Genomic DNA, 19,865 nt, shown 5'->3' on the forward strand with positions numbered 1-19,865 from the left:
CATTTTATACTCTATAAAAGGCTTTTCAATCTTCCGGAATTAAATTATCCGGATTATGTCCTAAATTATTATTACATTGTACCACGTGACTTAACAGGAAATGCCCGTATCGTCACAACATTGACATTTATTATTATGAAAATGCTTTGTATTTAGACAGGCTTTAATTCTGTTTACAAAATACCTACAGCTTTCAATTATAGACCAAGGAAAAAAGGTCATCCATAGGTAAATTCATATCAGGCTATATTTCTAGTCGAAGTTGTACGCCAAAAACCTCTTATTTTTTTGATAAATTTGAGACTGACAAGATTTTTGTGCCTTCGAGACGTTTCGGCCACAACACCATTTCGACCATAGACGAAACGGCAGAACTATTGCATTTGATGGTCATACTGGTGTTAAGTTGCAACAGATGACCAACCACATTTCGTTTAATTAACTTATACACCTTATTGCTATTTCAGTATTTGTCTGCCATCTCTGTACATCACAAAAGTTCCCTTAAATTGTAATAGAAAATATCTGAAGCCACATTATAAAAGTAATAGTTTTCTGTTGTAAAATTTCAATCGGGACAGATTTCCAAAAAGCAATCAGGTGTACATGTATATGAGGAAGGCATTGGCATTAGCCATTATCTGTGAAAGGGGCACAGTCAGCATGTATGATTTTTTTTTTTTTAATTCAAACATATTTTAACGAATGCATGTCGTTTCATAACCTGGTCAATTCGTAACTATGTTGATTTGTAACTGAGAAGTCATACCTGGTGTAATTACATGTATATATGGTTATAATGTGTCAGTTTAAATTAATTAGTTTAAATGAAACAGTTAAAGTTATTATTTATAAATGATCAAATTGTTCATCTAATAATAACAATATTGAAACGTTATTAATTTAAAACTTTCTGAAATCTTTTTAATTATTGAATTGGCTAATTGATTATTACGCTCGGTGACAGCTTTAATAGTTTTATGAAAACTACATGTAATGACAGGTAATAAAAAGTAATTATAGTAGGTGTAAAGTGATTAAGTTGATTAAAGGCACATGACCTATGAATCTGAGTGACTGTCACTGAAAAGGTTTGGTCTGCCAATAAGTATATCTGGTGAGCTTAACACCTGACCTGTATCGGAGTCACTGTCACTGAAAATTTTAGGTCTGCCAACTATTATATCTGGTGAGCTTGACATCGGACCTGTGTCTGAGTTGTTGAAATTGGCTACAGGTATGCTACAAAACTTAGTGGTCTAGGTTGTTGCTCAGTTGGTAAGGGTTGGTCTACAATAATGTAGTTAGAACAACTCCAATCGATATCAGCCTTTGCTTTGACCGCTTTTCTGTATGCATCCCTGTGGCATGTACAATGCTGCAGGGTTTGACACTAGCATTAGAGGTGATGTAGTCCACAGGACTACCTAGAAAAAAATTTGGGTAGTCCTGGTAGTCCACCTCTATCACTGGTGAGGGCCGCAACGCGGCCCGAACTAGCTAGGGGGGTTTGGGGGCATGCCCCCCCCCCCCCCCCCAAGAAAATTTTTCGAAATAAGATGCAATTTCCTGCCATCTGAGCACCTCAAAAGCACGCAAATGTTCATTTGAGTTTTGAAAATATTTTGGTTTTTTTTTTTCAGATAAATTAAAGTTGACATTCAGTGAATAAATTTTATTACTCCTGAACTTTTACCGTCAGAAAATTTTGAAAAATGAAATGCAAAATCTGCAATCTGAGACAATTTCTAAGGCCTTGTTAGGTGGAATTATTTGACCTTTTATTCCAGGATTATTTAGAAAAAAAGGATAAAAATAAGTCAATGTTTTCATTAATTCTTCAATTCAAACAGTTTATAAGATTTTTCTTGTAGTGATACAATGTCTTTGTAATGTTTGTGAACTAGAGGTCAACTTCATCATCACTGTTGAAAGCAATTCAGTGGATACGTTGCTAAAACAAAATGCCTTAATTAATACCATTTTGAATGACATGCATATATGTTGTTTTTTTTTAATAAGAAAGCCACCAAAAAATATTGTTGGCTTTTTCTTCAAACTACCTCTTCCTGTTTCTTTTTTTGGGGGTTATAATTTTTTTATCCACATTTGGGAAGTATTTTTTTTATTAACTCTGACACCTACGTTTTTATTGCTGACCTTTGCTGTCTGTTCTGCAGTTTCTTCACATTTTGGTTATCAGACATTTTCATTTTACATTGAAAATCCCATGTTTTACAAACACTGTGAAGATTCTGATCAGAAATCCGGATCTCAAAAGTGCTTTCATAATAACAATATACGTTCAAATTTACGTTCTTCCAAATGCCATCACTGTCTTTGAAAAATGTAAACATAATTGGGAGGACTTTTATGCCAATTTTTAGCATTGAAATAGCCAGACCATATACAAATTTCCAGGTGGTCCACAGGACTACTGGTTAACCATGTTTTGGTAGTCCTCCTAGATTTTAGGGGGGCACCGGACTACCGTTAGTGTCGAACCCTGTGCTGCCATCTGGTACATACGTAACATTGAAGAACCTCTTGACGTGGTCAGACAAAAGTCTTGCATACAATGCAGAAGTCCGTCAGAGGGATGTTGTTTGACATAAAAAATTGTCTTTGACTGCCCCTATTTTTGAAACAAAAAAATAACATAATCGACTGGCATTTTTGATCATATTTACCATCTTCTACATACTGTTTATAATCCTCCAAAGAAGGAGCACAGCCGAATAAAGAAATATAACTCAATCTTATTTTCTCCTAGCATTGAGTTACCTACTATTATAAAAGATATTCTAATATATGTCTACTTGCATCGGCTTTAGAATTTATATGTTTAGGTCTTTTAAGTTATGTGAAAAGATAAAGAGGGTCTGAGTTATAACTGTTATTAAGTTGTTACAAGGAACTTTGACCCATATAAAAAAGCTGATAATATTGTCGAGTGCAAACTAACATTCCTTATTACTTGATAAAAATTCATTTCTTCAATAAATACAAATGTACTCATGAATTTTTTTTAAAAGGATATGTACAAATTACCATAAGACATTGATATGTAGCAAATTACATAAAAATATGGAGATGGGGTTTGATTGCCAATGAGACAACTCTTCTCAAGAGACCAAATGCCACAGAAATTAGCAACTAATAATTACTATAGGTCACTGTACAGCCTTCAATGATGAGCAAAACCCATATCACATACCGGTAGTCAGCTATAAAATGCTTATACATTGTGTAACTAGTCTTTGAAAGACAGAATTCCATTGATGATATGCAATGATCTTTTTATTTCTTCATTATTCTCATACATGGCATACTATAAGAAAAATGATTTCATATTGGGTTTGTCTTTTTTAATACTTTGCCAACCCTGTCTCTGTATAATAAGTGTCATCATTTCTGAATACACATGATGTGCAACAATAAAATGTTTACTTTGCAATTTCCATCAATAGAGACAATTTGTATACAAAGATAATTGACTTATTTCTAAATTTAAGACAAGTGAGTTAATTGAACACCTTATTTGCTATGTACCACAAATCATTATAAAACAACTTATGATCATTTTCAAGAATCTTCTTCATGATGGCTTCAAACTTTTCCTGAAAACTAAAATCTACAAAGGAGTAGGTTCAGTAAGACCCCTTTTTGGCCCCAAAATATAGCAGTTTTACAAAACTGTGAAAATGTAATCTTTAAGCTATTCATTTGAAAGTAGAATGCTTCTGCTACATAAATATGGGCTGTTTTTGACAATGCAATGCACATATATCGGGTACTAGCATCATTAAGTCATGCTAAATTACTGAAATCTTCAATATTTTAGCATTTTAGTTAAATTTTATACGGTTTCCGTCTTAAATGAAAGTGGCCGCATTCGTGTTCATTCATAATATTGAAATGTAAGTTGTATTTAATGATAATAGATAACATATGTAAAGGTTGAGGATGAACACGGATGCGGCCACTTTCATTTTTGACAAAAAACATCTGAAAAGTGACGTTTTTCGTCATATTTGATAGATTTTTCATATTTAAGCTTGAATCGGAGCGTTTTTAATGACTAAATCAGTTAACATCTTTCACATAAACTAATCGAATCAATTGAAATAGACACTTCAGTGTTTAAAAAGTGTCTAAAATCTTTCGTTAGATGAACTTGAAATTTGAGGCCAAAATCGGCCCTTACCGGACTTACTCCTTTAAGAATCCACTAACTTTACATCTTGTTTTTCATAAAACCACGAAAATAGATACCTACAAATAAAAGTACTTTTACAGAAAAAAACATATTTACATGTAGTAGATTTATTATACTTTTGGTACACATGTAGTTAGTTTTGATTTCTATTTATTTTGTAGATATGGATGACATAAGTGGTATACCACCCAATAATTGTCAGAAGGTCTTTATACAAAGAGATTTCTCAGAAGGCACATCAGTCAAATTTCTTACTAAATTTCCAGCAGAGCTCAATGGAAAGGTAATTTGATATGGATTGTCTCCCATTTACACAGTTTGTAATATTATCTTCATATGCTTACCCTTGTTAATAGGACAGCTCCTAAAATAGTAATGCATGTTGACCTAGATGTTTTGGTTGAATTTCAGAAAACTATATGCAATGTACATGTGTTGTCAAATATATTGCTTAATTTAGGTGACTTCTAAGCATAGACTTGTCATCTATGTGAGTGAATGCAGTGACACAGACTCTTTAGAGCCTCCAATTACATTTATTTCTACGAAAAACCTATACAAACTACATGTATATACAGTCAAACCTGCTTAAGAGACACCCGTATTAAGCAAAAACCAGTGTTAAATAAGCACCAATTTAAGATCCCTCTGTAGTACATTTCATATAAATTGAACCTGTATTAATAAAAGACCTCCTGTCTTAAGAGATCACATTTTTGCTTTCCCTTAAATGGTCTCTTAAAGCAGGTTTCACCGTATTTCAAAACAAAAATAACATTTAAAATCTTGTTGCTATTTTTACAGCTGGAGACTGATGTATTTGTGAGAACTATTACTCAACTGAATAGCATGTTCAGTGAAGCAGAAACCTTAGGAGGGAGAAATTATTGTGAAAGCTGTTTGGCATGTCTAACAGCTTATACAAGTTATATATGTTTTGATACACATTATGAAAAGGTAAAGTTCATTTATTAAGCCCTTACTGGTTGTAGTTGTTATAACATATGTACATGTGTACAGTATATAGAACTACAAATTTTGATTTGTAAATTTCAGAAGGAAGCTGCAAATTAATCGTTAGCTCTGAAAAAACTTTGTATTAAAGAGAAAGCAATATAAAAAGCAATATGTGTAAATACTTGTATTACTTTCCCTTAAAAAGCTGCTGCTGCAATTTTATGTTTTATATGTTTGAAGACATTTAACTTGTGCTAAATTACTGAATTGAGTGTTAATTTTGTTATTTTGTAGTAACATTGGCATAAAATTTAGTTTTGGATTAAAGACACTTGTAAACAATTGGAAAATCTTTTGTGTGCACCAAATGTAATTTTGATACATTTGTATATATGGAAAATCGAGACATAAAAACAAATTATAATGTAGCAATACATTTTTTCTGAAAAATAAACCCAATTGAGAAACTAAAAAAAAAAGCATTTATTTCTTGACCATGGGAACTAAAAAAGTTCATATTGATATAAATAGTTTAATGTTTACTTTCACATTACAAATCTTGCACACAAGGCAACATGTCTTTAATTTAATTTTGTAGATGTTAAAGAAAATAACCAAATTCATCGCAGAACAAAACCAAGATTACTATGTACCTAGAGGACTGATGTTGGTTGATCCAGTAGAAAGAGGACTAAGAACTGTATCCTTTTATTTCCTCATCTGGCTGAAGGGCCAGTCTTGGCTATTGCCATCATTAACTAGGCATTCATCAATTTATTCAATTTTGAAGAATCTTTATGTGACATGGCTTTGAATAATTAAAAAGGAAATGAATTTATTTCATATCTATTTTAATGACATTTAATTTGTTGTTAGAAGCTATTAAAATACTTTTGACACAAGAAGTTATTTTCAATAAACATTGAAAAAAATCTGATATATCACTTTCAACTTATCATGCAGTGTACATACATGACAAGGGCCAATTTTGTCTGGTATAGAACAAGTGTAAGATTGGCAAAGGGACTTATTTGTTTAAAAGTGTGTAATAACGCATTCAAATCAGTAAGTGACAAATGTACTGTATTGGAACAATGTTCTGCAGAAACCTTTGCAATGTTTTTGTTTTCTTGAGTTGTCTTGTGTACATTTCCCAGCAAGTCCATTTATCATACATTATGTTAACTTTTCCTTAACTAATTTTCAGCTTGAGATATGTTTATTGACTGAAAACAATGGAAGATGAGGAAAAGATGTCAGAACTTTATTCATTGTCTTCTATCTGTGAATAGTTTTTTCTTCAGAACAGCTATCATTTTATTGAATGATATACTTAGTGCAAATTGTCAGATTGTAAAAAAAAAGTCTTTAAATTTAAGTTAAAATATTGTTAGATATTAATGTACTGCTGCTAAACTTCAACTCAGAATCAGGTTTCCATACATTTAAACTTTTACAGCCTTTTTCATTTTATTACCTGTTTTCTTTTACCAATTTTATAGAAAAAAAACTATTAAATTCATGTACATGTATATAACGTACAATTGATCTCATGTTTAAAAAAAAAATTAATTTAATTTTACTTAATTTGGTAAGTCCAATAACTTCATACATGATTATATGAAAACATTCAAAATATGTGTAATGCTAACGTCAATCAACTGATTAATTCAAAAATTATGTTGCATTATGGAACTTGTTTCTGATATAACTAGGTGTTATTAAGGGTTGAACTAATTTAACTTATTTAATGAGAATTGAATATTTCATAATTCATACATTTTTAACAAATTTTTTTAAAGACATAACCATCATCATTTGTTATCTTCTCTGTGTATCATTAATGAGATCCTTTAAGTGATTACTATCCTGTCGTAGAAATGGATGTACATAAGATCAAAATTTTCCATTTCAAATTTTTCGCCATTGTTTTTATGCCCAATTTGTAGGCATAATGTTTTCTGGTCCAATCAACCTGAAACTTAATTCACATCTTTCCTATGATACATGTATGATCTTTCATATTTCATTGTCACATTAGATTTTTGAACCCAATTCCACTGAACATAGAAAATGATAGTATGAGTGGGGCATCCATGTACTATTGACACATCCTTGTTTTTCAAATGATATACAATGTATCACAGACATTTCATTATGATGTATGTATTTATTTTTCATATATATACTACGTATGATATACACTACAATGTAGATAACTTTTCTGGATGAAATTGTAGTTTTTGGAAAGTACTTCCAGAAGTACTTGATGTATATAAATTCTGACTTTATTTATCTTTCCAGATTGAAACAAAGAGGTTGACATGTGACTTATATCAAAATCATGTTTACACAGGTCGTCAATCATATATTCATATTTGTATGTTTTCATGTTTTTTATTGTAAAATATTTTATTTAGTTTATAGTTGTGACATTTTGAGACATAATTTGACTGTGATATAAGCTTGAGGTTTGTGAAGGATGGAAAACGGAGATGCCATATACCAATTATTATTTTTTTGTACATTGTTTGTGTATGTTTTATTCTTCCAAATACAGGTGCATTCATGTTGTATTTCAATCAGTCATCTTATTCTTTGCTATGACTAAGATTTTTTATACATTCTAGATCACAAAAGAGCAGGTTATACCACATCTTCTTTGTAGATGTTTGAAAAAATGGTCAGTAAATTCTCCTCGTCTTTATACTGGATGAGTTTATTCTATTGTTTTTCAGAAATTATATCTTTGATAAAGTGAAAGCCCTATTTAAAAATATATCTCCTCATGTGTATATATATATATATATATATAACTCGTCTAAACATCAACCCGACTCAGACGTACTTATATATATATATATATATAGATGAATTTTTCATAATAGTCTGAAGAGTGATGAGTTATTGTTTTCTTCCAAAATACTGAGCTCAAATACTTGCATAGAAATAGAAAATATCTTTAAATACTTAATTAGTAAATAATTTAGTCAGACATTGTGATCATAATAATTAGAATTTAAAAGAACCAGAGCGGTATTTAAATCATATTTTTACATGATGCATATGATTTCTAGTTTTCTTCTAATTTCCATGTATATTTTGTCTTTAGTTTCCACATGATTATAAAGCTGTAATGAATGTAGCAACACACTTCATAATTATTGTACTACAGTTTCAAAAAGTGTATGGGCTATAAGGCAACTACCCCCACAGTTTGTTTTTAAATAACACTTCATGAGTGTTGTCATTTTGTGGCTGTATCATTTATCTGAGGCAATTTTTGTGTAATCCTGAAGATCCCTGACTAGATTATAAAAAAAAAATATGTAGCATAACTGAACTGTATGAGGGCTTATGTCCAAAATCCTTCCTTAATTTCCATCAGGTCACAATTTTTTTTGTTTGAAATGTGAAATGAATGTGTTTTCCATCATCATTATTTTCTATGTACATAGAAAAATCTTATATTTTTTATTTAGCTCTTCAGACTTATGTTAATGAGAAAAGCTCCCATTTACCATGATACACCTATCCCCACCCCTAATTGTTAGATATTGTTGTATTGAATAAATCTGATTCATAATTGTTGTTGTATCATAACTCTTTCCAGTATTTACTTGGTGCATTTTTTTTCTCATTTATTGAATTCAGGATTCATTTGTGAAAGCTATGGTATGATTTGTTTCAGTATGTTGTGAACCTATATGACTTGATTATAAGTGTTAGTACAATTACAAAGTCAAATATTATGATTAGATTTTCATTTTAACTTTCCTTTTGCTTTACTATTTTCAACCCATAAAACTGCTCATTTAATAAAATTGTATCATTACATTAAAATTAAATTTTTAGAAAAATACGCAGAATGTGCACTCTCTTTTTTTTTTTTAAATTTCAAAAATGTCGGAAATGAAGTCATTACACTTACGATAAAGGATTATTTGTTTTTGTCAAAAATCTTTGAATGTAATGAAATACAATGAAAGCCTTTAAATACACCCTGTCAAAACGTGTTCTTCCAGCTTGCTCACGTCTAAATTTAATGTGATTATTGAATTCAAATTAACTTTAAAACTCCTCTTTTTAAAAAGTTTTGTTCCTGGTCTATTTATAGAAGCAAAAGCCAATACCATAACATAACTATACAAATAATACAATACTAGTAATATTTTGATAGAAAATAACTCACCATATATAATAAGTAATCAAAAGAAAATATCTAATTATAGTTCATCATTCATGATTTCGAGAATAAAAGATACGAGTCTTGTTATTATTTTTATGAATTTACTGTTTCGTTGTATTGTCAGTATGCTGTCAGAAGTCCTGGAGCGAAAGCACAGGCCGAACCCTCTCTACCAGTAATGTAAACGGCGGAGCTAGCGGGGTATAACGTCATGAGACAGATTATGAAAGAAAAATACGTTTACACACGAAAACCAATTTACGTTGCAATATTATATGTGAACATAATGTTTTTCCAAAATCAAATATTTATCAATTATTTTTATCTTACATTGCCTGGTTTCACCTTTAAGTACTTTAAAATAATATATGAGTTTTGTGGTTACATTTGCTAGAATACTAAAGAAAAAAATAATTAAAAAAAATACTAGAAATTATCTTTGTGTAATTGAAGATATTTTTTCCTGTTTTTTTTTAAAACAAAATTTAATATCGATATCATGATTGTCAAAAACAGTATAATGCAAGTACAACCAAACATTGTTATTTGTAAGAGTTTAAAAAAAAATTGTGTTAAAATAATTTCTTATTCCTATACATGATCTCTGAATCCCAGGCATCAATAATCTTGTTTATGCTTCAGTATCTTTAGAATCAGCATTGTAATATGTAATCAGTGCAATTTTGTTTTGATATCATCATTAAAGTCTGGTAAAAAAAGACAGTGTTTTGTTTATTTTTGAGTTTGGATAGTATTGCATGCATTTACTGGTTCACTTGTTGATCATCAACACAAATAAACAAAACTAGAGGCTCTAAAGAGCCTGTATCACTCACCTTGGTCTATGTGAATATTCCTTCGGGCCAGGTGAGCTAAAAAATCAACTGGTTAATATAAGGAATTAAATATCAGTGCTTTATATTTTCTGTTAAGTTATCGAACATAAATCTCGATGTGCTCTGAAACAATTTAAAAAAGAACAAATTTGTTTATGCAACATGTGACAATCCCCAAACAGGCTGTACCAGTTTTTGATATCCTTGAATAGATACCAAAGGGAATTTCAAAAGTTTATAGGATAACAAAAACAAATACCATGTTCTTACTGTTATCACTGTCACAGGTTATCGGAGGGTTGTCACACCTTCAAAGTAGTTTAACCCCACCACACTCTGTATGTGCTTATCCCAAGTCAGGACACTTTAATTCAGTGGTTGTCATTTGTTGCTGTATAGCAATTTTATTTCATTCATTCTTTTGTAAACAAATCAGGCCATTTGTTTTCTTGTTTTACATTTGTTAATTTGTGGCCATATAACACTGACTATGCAATTTGAGTTTTACTTGTAGGCCGTATGGTGACCTATAGTTGTTCATTTCTGTGTTATTTGGTCTCTGGTGGAGAGATGTCTCATCGGCAAATCTTATTGTTATACCATGTATGATGCTCAAAGTAAAATAGAGTAACAGACAAACAGCACTTGTCAAAACATTACACACAGAAAAGGTTGAGAAACAATATACAATAAGCTCTCTGGTGCTCTGAAAGTATCACTTATTCAACAAATGTTTTGAAGTGCCAGGTGACAAACACCTAAAAGGCAAATACCAGCTAATATCAAGCCAAGCTAACTAATTGCCCTGAGAAAATCACCCAAAAGGTAAAGCCAGCTTTTGAATTTCATATCTAATGTGCCCTGTGAAAACAAGAAGTATATACTAGCCAATTCTTTCCTATCGTAATCTTAACAAATATCTTGATGTGCCCTGTGACTATTCCCAAAAAAAAACGGGAAAAAAAACTGACAGATTATTCCCATAGGTCAATTTGCCATGTGACAATAAAACAAATGTGAACACCAGCATATTATATCAGGCCAAGTTATCTATACAGTATACCTCCATGATCACATTAATGTGAAGGATCAACAACAAAAACATAAGTAAAATGTTTTTTTTATTATTCCATATCATTTTCTTCATCCTCTTCTTCTTCCTCTGATGTGACATCTGCTTGATCTGCTTCGGACAAACACTTCACACATCCACAGGTAAAAAGGTAATTCTCTCTGAAGAAGATATAATTCGATAGAGAATTTGAACTTTTAAATGATATCAAGAAATGTATACAATACTAAAGAGAAGTTCCCACTCAAAATTACATACTGACATAGATGAAGACTGATTAAGATTCCGTAAAATTTCTAAAATACATTTTCTGTGTGTCTCTCATTACTTGGAAAATAATATTTATGACATAATGTACTATCAACAATGCTACGATTTTCAATTGCAATTTTCCCTCATAAAATAAGAGTCTTTGAGAAAGAAATGATCAAACAAAAAATTCACCACAAACTTCGTTCACATAACCACACAAATGCAAGCTGTCTCAAAAAATTTAAAGTACACTTTTTTAAAAATATCTACAATACTTCTGAACTTAAAAAAAATTTCCAGATATGTTTTTAACAGTCATCAAAAACAATTTCTGAAGTAACTGGAACACAGTTATTTTCAAATTTTATTTAAACTAGTAATTTGAAAGTACACTTTTTTAAAATTATCTCCAATACATCTGAACTCAAAAATAGTTGCAGATACGTTTTTAACAGTCACCAAAACACTTTCTGAAGTAACAGGAACACACAGTTATTTTCTAATTTATTTACAGAAGTAGACAAAAGTAGCTCAGTCACGTTTGACTGGAGTATTTGTCTCCCTGCTAACTGTTAAGGTCTCACAACACCAGGCAAAAGAGAGCGAGATTATTGCCCTTGAATTCCAGACATTAATCTAAGGTCGCATCAAAAAGAAGTTTTGCCTTCGATTTTCAGTAAAATTCCCTAATGTCGCCTCATGATTTTTGAAAATTTTTCGTTCTGAATGCACATGATTTTGATATTCTATTTTGTTCTCAGTTAGGACATTGAAAACCAAGTTCAGCCTGTATTTTTAGTTCTATTCAATGTTCAGGCTGAAATATACCAGCATGTCGTCAAACATCCATCTATCAATCAAGCTTAAAAATATGGGCGAAATATATTTTACAAAATTAAAACTTACTTTAAAAATTTCTGTCTACTATGTCTACTTCTGGAAACATCACATTCACTCAAGTAGCAGGTGCAAATTTCCTATAACAATGAAATTAAAATAATGAATTTTAATTAAAAGTAAAGTAATTTCAATTTTAATTAAAAGTAAAGTAATTTCAAATTTAATTAAAAGTAAAGTAATTTCACAAATTACAGTGGTACTGAAGTACATTATGGAATAAATAGTAAAGTATACTAACTCAAAGCTAGATTTTAAAATGGAAAACTCAAACACTGATGACTCTCCTAGTTATTATTTACAATCCAAATTTGTTGAAAGTATTTTAAAACAATTTCCCAACACCTGATTACGACCAAAAAAATAGACATTCATAGCAACAAAGAAAAGTAACAACAAGAACTCATAGTTGGTTTTTTTTTGTGGTTAGTAACCCTTTTATATTTTGGTAGACAAGTATTAGGTTGCAACAGTTGGCAATTGCACACATACTAATTTCTTTGGAGTATTTAGGACATTTTTCTCTAATAAATTTTCATGGGGTCAATTTCGGACAAATCCCTTTAATAGCCATTATCTAATGCAATATAGGGTCATAAAGTTGTAAAAAATTTAGAAAAGCATTATACTAATATGTTCACAAAATATTTTTGTTGGACATATGTCCATTCATACTTACTATTAACACTATTTGTGCTTTGTATATGTTTATGCACTTTTTAAAAAAAATTCCTTTAATATATAGGTTACTTTATCAATGCAAATTTTATGAAACAATTGCACGATTATGTTTTGTAAAAAGTATAATCACTTGCCTATTGTATCACAAAATTCCTGTTAAAATATTTTCATTTTGATTTTTTTTTAAAGCTAATATTGGCCTTATCCTTCTTTGTGCTTTAATGTTATTGGAAATTGAAATATCTTTATTTATGATAATTCAATTCTGGACTTTGATATAAGTATGTGGTAGTACAAATCTAATATATAAATATATATTCTACCCCTTGATTGAGTATGAAATGACTACACTCAAGTTAGTTTAATTTTCAAATCTAAAATGCAAGACTTGCTGTGCATTTTTTCGGATAATTCAGAGGAAAGCAAATTTGACAGCATAATTGAATTCTGACCAATGAAGAGCTGTGATCAAACAAACCTCATGTTGATTTACAAAAAAAAAGTCAGGAAAAGTATAAATCGGGTAAAACAAGAGAAAAATATTTATCACTTAACAGTTTAATTAAGGGATTAAACTTAAGATTAATTTATTTGCGATCTCCTTTGTGTGCTTATTTTTCAACCAGAAGTAAAAAGTCCACTTATTAAAAGAACAATTTTCTTTTTTCCTACACTTTTGATACATGTTTTACTACAATAAGCAACAAAACACATATATAAGAGGGAATACAGTTTTGAAGACTTACCTCCCCTTGACTGATATTTTCCTTAGCCACCAGGACTAACTTGTGGTTGTTGTTTGGAAAAGTTATTTCTGCATTTGGTATGCAACTGTGGTTACCTGAAAAAAAATATGTATAGATCATAAAATTATCAAACTTTTATTATGTTATTGTTTCAATAAAATTAAAATAAGTTCTGTGTATGATTTATAATTTTAAGCAAGTTTTAGTGTATTGAATATTAAATATAGATAATTTTTAAACAATCCTCACAAAGGTTACATTTTTACCATACATTTGCAATTGAATTGATATAATTTCATGATTTTTGAATTCTGTAAACAAAATAATTTATAAAGTTCTTTGAATCAACATTGGTATGATTTTTACAAATTGTCATATATTTTAATACTTACATGTACTTTGAAGTAGATATAAGCCAGAACCTTCACAGTCTAAGAATGTTCCAGATACTGAAATCATAATTCTATCAACATTACAAAAACATCTTGTACATCACAAATAGAATTTTTTTTAAAGTATTAGTACTGAAGCACTAGCTACACCAAGAATGCATGATCATGATGATGCAGCCACCTCCTGCATATGTAAAAATCATCACCTGTTCGATTCATTGTAATCTTTAATGATTGAACAACTTTTTGTTCCACTTTGTTTAAATCATAATTTCAATCTAAGTCATTAAACAACATCTTGGATAGTTTAAGAAATTACCAAGAAACTAAGCTAGTCTCCTATCCCTTAGGCAAAGTTGACCTATGATGAATTTGGCTAATCTTTTTTTTAGTCCCATTTGTTCATGTAGGTCTTAACGTTTCAATTTATTTATACATTTCCTTGTTTTTAAATGTTTTGGTTTGAGCATTCCTGATGAAGATTAATCTAAAAAAGCCCTTCGAACATACAAAATTTATAAAGTGTTACTTCCATTTAGAAGTAGTGTTCCTGTATTTCAAGAAAGCAAAAAAAAAGCCATATTCATGTTAAAATTGGTTATGTCACAAATTTAAGTAAATGTTCTTACTGTGGATTATTGTTCCTGGGCAGTGTTCTCACCGGGGCCTTAAAGCACCATGGTACCCTGGTGCTATCTTGGATGATTTTATAATAGAATGTATAGCCTATAGGGGCCATGGTGCTATATTTTTGGGAAATCCAGTGCTATGTTAATTTCCATGGTGCTATTTAAAACTTCTGGGGAGAACACTGTGTGTTGATTTCGTGGCTTGAATTTAAAAGTTCGAAGAATAAACTTTCTATAGGCTTGTTACCACAAATTACTTAAAACCTTTACTAAATTCTTCAATAGATATAAATATTTGGTTTCGAAGTTTGTTTGAACCTGTAGAAAATTTATTTCAAACTGGATAGCACATCCTCATTTTTATGGAGATGTTGTTTACCGTGCCTGGAAATTTAGAAACAGTCCTTGTACACTTATCTTTACTTTAAGATTTTGTTATCAGTAAATTAAAAGCAAACTGAAAAATTATTGTTACATACATATGCACATTCACGGATCTACAATCTGTCGATACCTGTATCTTAGCATTGCACAAGGTCATGTTTTTCTCTGACTGTTTATGACGTCTTTACACTTAATCCATTGGACGTTGGATGTGTACTGATTGATAATTTAGTCTTATATGCATGATTTTTTTATAAGTTGTTATTGGCTTTGAACTAGCTGTCAGTAACTGCGAATACTCTCAGATCTGTACTTAGTGTCTTTTTGTTGTTGGGATGTACAAGTACCCAGCCACGTCCACTCTGTGTTTTTTGTTAGATGTATTTCTATTTGTACCCATCTGATGAGTTAAGCCTTTTTCAACTGATTTTTTAGTTTGTTCTTATGTTGTACTGTTACACCACTGTCCCAGGTTAGAGAGAGTGTTGGGATCCCGCTAACATGTTTAACCCAGCCACATTCCACATGCTTGTGCCTGACCCAAGTCAGGAGCCTGTAATTCAGTGGTTGTCGTTTGTTGCTGTTACATAATTGTTTTTCGTTCATTTTTTTGTACATAAATCAGGCTGTTATTTTTCTCGGGGCCTTTTATAGCTGACTATGCAGTATGGGATTTGCTCATTGTTGAAGGCTGTACGGTGACCTATAGTTGTTAATTTCTGTGTCATTTGGTCTCTTGTGAAGAGTTGTATCATTGGCAATCATACCACATCTTCTTTTTTATATTGAATGCTGACTTTGACAGATTTACAAAATCTTGTATATTGTATTTGTAAATATACATTTTTTTTTCTAAATCCACACAAATTGGTACCAGTGAAAATACATGTAAATGATGCCGATGTGATTTCCAAAAAAGTAGGAATGTGAATAACATAATATGAACTTAAATGATTATAAATTCAAATAGTTACGAACATATTAAAATAATCAAATCACATGATTCTGCCATGATGAAGTAAAATAACAACAGAGAAGCTCTTTTATATTCTGAATCAAATCTCATACTTCTGGCTCAACATTTTTAAGTAAAAAAATTGTTAAACCAATTGAAGCTTCTTTTAACAATATTGAAAACAATACAATGCAACAACATGGACCACATTTAACAGGTCTGAGTTAAGAGTTGTTTTCTTAAATACTACCAGAGAGATCAAATGAATATATTTAGAACTGTATTTGATATACTGACAGCCATAAATTGTTGATTCTTTGTAAGAAATTTCTTTTGATTTAATGACACAAGATTTGATCTTCTTACTAACTGATATCATTGATTACAAATGATCTAAAATAAAATTTGTTAAAAAATATCTTTTCCTTTCATTATATTTTTAACTTCACAATACCTTTATCCATATCTTCATACAGTTGATCAATAAAAGCATCCAGTTGTTCTTTCTCTTCATCTGGTATGGCTAAATCCTCACAATTCTTCACCCACACACTTATAGAACTGTAATAACAATTTGTTTCAATTATTCTCCAATCCTTTTAGTAGCAATGTATAAAGGGTTAAAAAGATAAGTTGAAAAGAACTGACAACGCCATGTAAATAAATTGCATGACATGGTGTGGATAGGATCCAAAGCATGTTCACCTCACAGCACTATTTTGTTTTAACTCTCAAAAAGGAAGAGATAAGGCCTGGAAGATATATTTATTTACCCAATGGGAAAAGGGTTTGATTGCATTGCCAAATGAAATCCTTTCCCCTAAAAAAGTAATTCAACAGCAATCACTCTTATAGGGTCCACTAATGGTTTGGGCCATGTTGAGTAAATTGTAATCTTGTTAGGCTGTTCATAATTGGTAGTCAAAATATTTCTCTTTCTATTATAGCTTTTAAGATTATAGCGAAAAACACACAAAAAATGACTAAAATTGTCATTCAAGGGCAATGTCTCTTATAAGGAAATGACTGACAATTTCAGCCATGTGGGGACTTTTTCATAGAACTTATTTTGCAAATCATTTTTACTATTTAAATATTCTGATCTATCTGCAATAGTTTCTGCAAAAAATGAAAAAAATAGATCAGACTCAAATGGCATGGTTGCACAGAATGCTTGGTACCAATGAAACATGCTCTACACTGAACATTTGAATAGTTGAAAAATGACTAAGTTCCGAAGTCTGGAAAATGAGAAAAAAAAAATCCTCAAACAATTCCATAATAACAGGTGCACAAAAACCAAAAAAATATTTCTAAACAATTTTTTGCAACTGAAAATGACAAATTATGATCAGTGATAAACAACGCAAACTTTTCCGATGTAATAAGTAAAATATATGTGAAATTACATTACGTTGTTAGGAAGTTTCCATGGGAGATAATCAATTTTTCTTTCACAAAGTCTTCTATAGTCAAAAGAACAATGATGTTAGGTTATCTCCCATGGAAACTTATTAACAACATATTGTAATTTCAAATATATTTTACTACATATAAGATGTTTTGATTCAAATAATGTCTGATCCTTATAAATATAGAAAACTTTTGGAAAGAAAAATTTTATGGGAGCTTAGTATGGACATATTTCTAGCAATTCAAATTTCTACCTTTTTTCTAGCAATTCAAATTTCTACCTATCACCTTTAGCATGACAATTACATGTGGAGCAGGATCTGCTTAATACCCTTTTGGAGCACCTGAGATCAACCCCAGTTTTTGGTGGGGATCCTGTTGCTCAGTCTTTAGTTTTCTATGTTGTGTTTTGTGTACTATTGTTTGTCTGTTGGTCTTTTTCTTTTTTAGCCATGGCGTTGTTTGTTTATTTTCAACTTATGAGTTTGAATGTCCCTCTGGTATCTTTTGCTTCCCTTTTACAATAAAATTTGTATAAAAGATTTGTCCTAATATCATTGTTAGTGGAATTAAAGTGTTATAGGATTGTAAGTATGCTTTATTTTATCACCTTGCACTGTCACGACTTGACTGTGGTTTTCTACCATAGTTTGTTAAAATTTCTGACCAGTTGAACAGTTTGGTTTTATAAAACATATTGCAATTTGGTAAGAATTTTGAATAAATTGCAATAGGTGAAGAGCAACACTTACAGTCAAGTCACAGTAATATTTTGTTTGGTGGTTATGTTTTTTTCAACAGTAAAAAATTCTGTTTGTTTTACTCATATTTGGTGACAGAAAAGAAGTTGTTTACCATATCCCCCAAACTTTCTTTATGTGGTACATACCCGATGCTTATATTTTATTTACTATTTTAAATAATATTAATCTGCCATAAATATTTGTGCACATAGAAACTATGTACATGTTCTCCTTTTGCAGGTCCTCAATTACACTTGTGTCTCTTAAGATTTTAAAAACTGATACAGAAAATACTTATTTCAAAATAGATCAGGAATTATTTATTTTTCATTTCCCACTTATTAAAACAATCTCAGTAGTTTCCTTAGTGTAAATTACTTGTATTAATTCCTGTTCAGCATGGCTAAGAGCACAACACTGTTGAATTAATTCTATCCCAAATGTATTTTGTGATATTATTGAGAACCAAATGAAACTTTTCCACAGATTCATCTCTTATTGTTCAATCTATTTAAACTTTTGTCAGTTCTATTGTCCCATTCAATAAATACAATAGCTATTGTTCTCTGTGTACTTCATTGGGGCATATGACATTTGCGCCGATTAAATTTTTTTTCAATCTTTCATTTGCGCCGATTAGGTTCTTTCATTAGCACCTATATTTAGATTAATATATATTAGATTCTATATTTGCTCCTATTTGCATATGCAATTATGAATACTTTTCCACAGTGTAGAATAGATTGTTGTCGTTTTCATCTGGCTCAGAACTGGTCGAGGAAATCCAGTCTGTTGGGCTAAGCACAGAGTATAAAGACAAATCAAGTGACACTGGTAAATGGCTATCGCAATTTTTCGGGTTTCCATTCATTCCCCCATATGAAATCGAGGACTGCTTCACGTTTGACATTATGTCTGACTTTCCTTCTGATGACAAATGTCATGCATTATTAGACTACGTACTAAATTTAAGTACTTATATATGCCTAACTTCACATTATTCAACTCATTTCTGGGCAGCTGCACCCGTTGAAAACTATAATCATTTCATTCGCATAACAATCAACAGTTCTACAACAAATGGAAGTTTTTAACGACCTTGACTGGCTATACAGCCCTTGCACGGTCGGTAACAGTTCTATTCGCACCACACTAACATACATGTCTTTATGGATGTCATCAAGAAAATGCAGGCAGCAGGGGACAATCCTTATATAGTTACATTTTATAATTGACAATTCATAACATATGTACAACTGGCTAACGAAAGAGGTTTATAATGATAAATACAAAATAACATTCACCTGTAATTTACCTGTACACAATCAGCGCAAATGAAAGAAAAAAAATGTTGCAAGTGAAATGCAGATCGGCGCAAATGCAAAAGGCCTCTTTATTCACGGGGACCTTCAAATTTCTTTTAAGAGAAATCTATCTCACATTGATTAATTTACCTGAGTAAAAAAATCATCTTCTAAATAGACGAAACTACATATTTCA

At 30.7% G+C, this 19,865-nt stretch overlaps 2 protein-coding genes across 2 annotated transcripts in view; one reads left to right on the forward strand and one right to left on the reverse strand.

The window, feature by feature from the left end:
- The first annotated feature begins 70 nt into the window (after window positions 1-70).
- On the forward strand, window positions 71-10,024 carry LOC143072254 (golgin subfamily A member 7-like). The gene is made up of 5 exons (XM_076247111.1): window positions 71-228; window positions 4,381-4,502; window positions 5,024-5,176; window positions 5,775-5,876; window positions 6,384-10,024. Exons 2-5 carry the CDS (start codon window positions 4,383-4,385, stop codon window positions 6,420-6,422), a joined length of 414 nt encoding a protein of 137 aa, XP_076103226.1. The 5' UTR covers window positions 71-228; window positions 4,381-4,382; the 3' UTR covers window positions 6,423-10,024.
- A 1,281-nt stretch (window positions 10,025-11,305) lies between these two features.
- Window positions 11,306-19,865, reverse strand: part of LOC143072258 (protein-lysine N-trimethyltransferase SMYD5-like) — a 48,257-nt gene continuing 39,697 nt past the window's right edge. Inside the window, exons 8-12 of the mRNA XM_076247114.1 lie at window positions 16,664-16,770; window positions 14,242-14,298; window positions 13,850-13,944; window positions 12,432-12,502; window positions 11,306-11,434 (exon numbers count right to left, since the gene is read on the reverse strand). Coding sequence (XP_076103229.1) covers window positions 11,326-11,434; window positions 12,432-12,502; window positions 13,850-13,944; window positions 14,242-14,298; window positions 16,664-16,770 — 439 coding nt within the window. The 3' untranslated portion in view covers window positions 11,306-11,325. The remainder of the gene's footprint in view (window positions 11,435-12,431; window positions 12,503-13,849; window positions 13,945-14,241; window positions 14,299-16,663; window positions 16,771-19,865) is intronic.

Source organism: Mytilus galloprovincialis, chromosome 4 (genome assembly GCF_965363235.1).
Source record: "Mytilus galloprovincialis chromosome 4, xbMytGall1.hap1.1, whole genome shotgun sequence".
Classification (NCBI taxonomy): domain Eukaryota; kingdom Metazoa; phylum Mollusca; class Bivalvia; order Mytilida; family Mytilidae; genus Mytilus; species Mytilus galloprovincialis.

Excerpts from the sequence above, each read along its gene's own strand:
- LOC143072254 (XM_076247111.1), top strand. The coding sequence starts at position 4,383 with ATGGATGACATAAGTGGTATACCACCCAATAATTGTCAGAAGGTCTTT. Across the intron at positions 5,177-5,774 it reads TTGATACACATTATGAAAAG|ATGTTAAAGAAAATAACCAA; the intron begins GTAAAGTTCATT and ends TTAATTTTGTAG. Across the intron at positions 5,877-6,383 it reads TAGAAAGAGGACTAAGAACT|CTTGAGATATGTTTATTGAC; the intron begins GTATCCTTTTAT and ends ACTAATTTTCAG.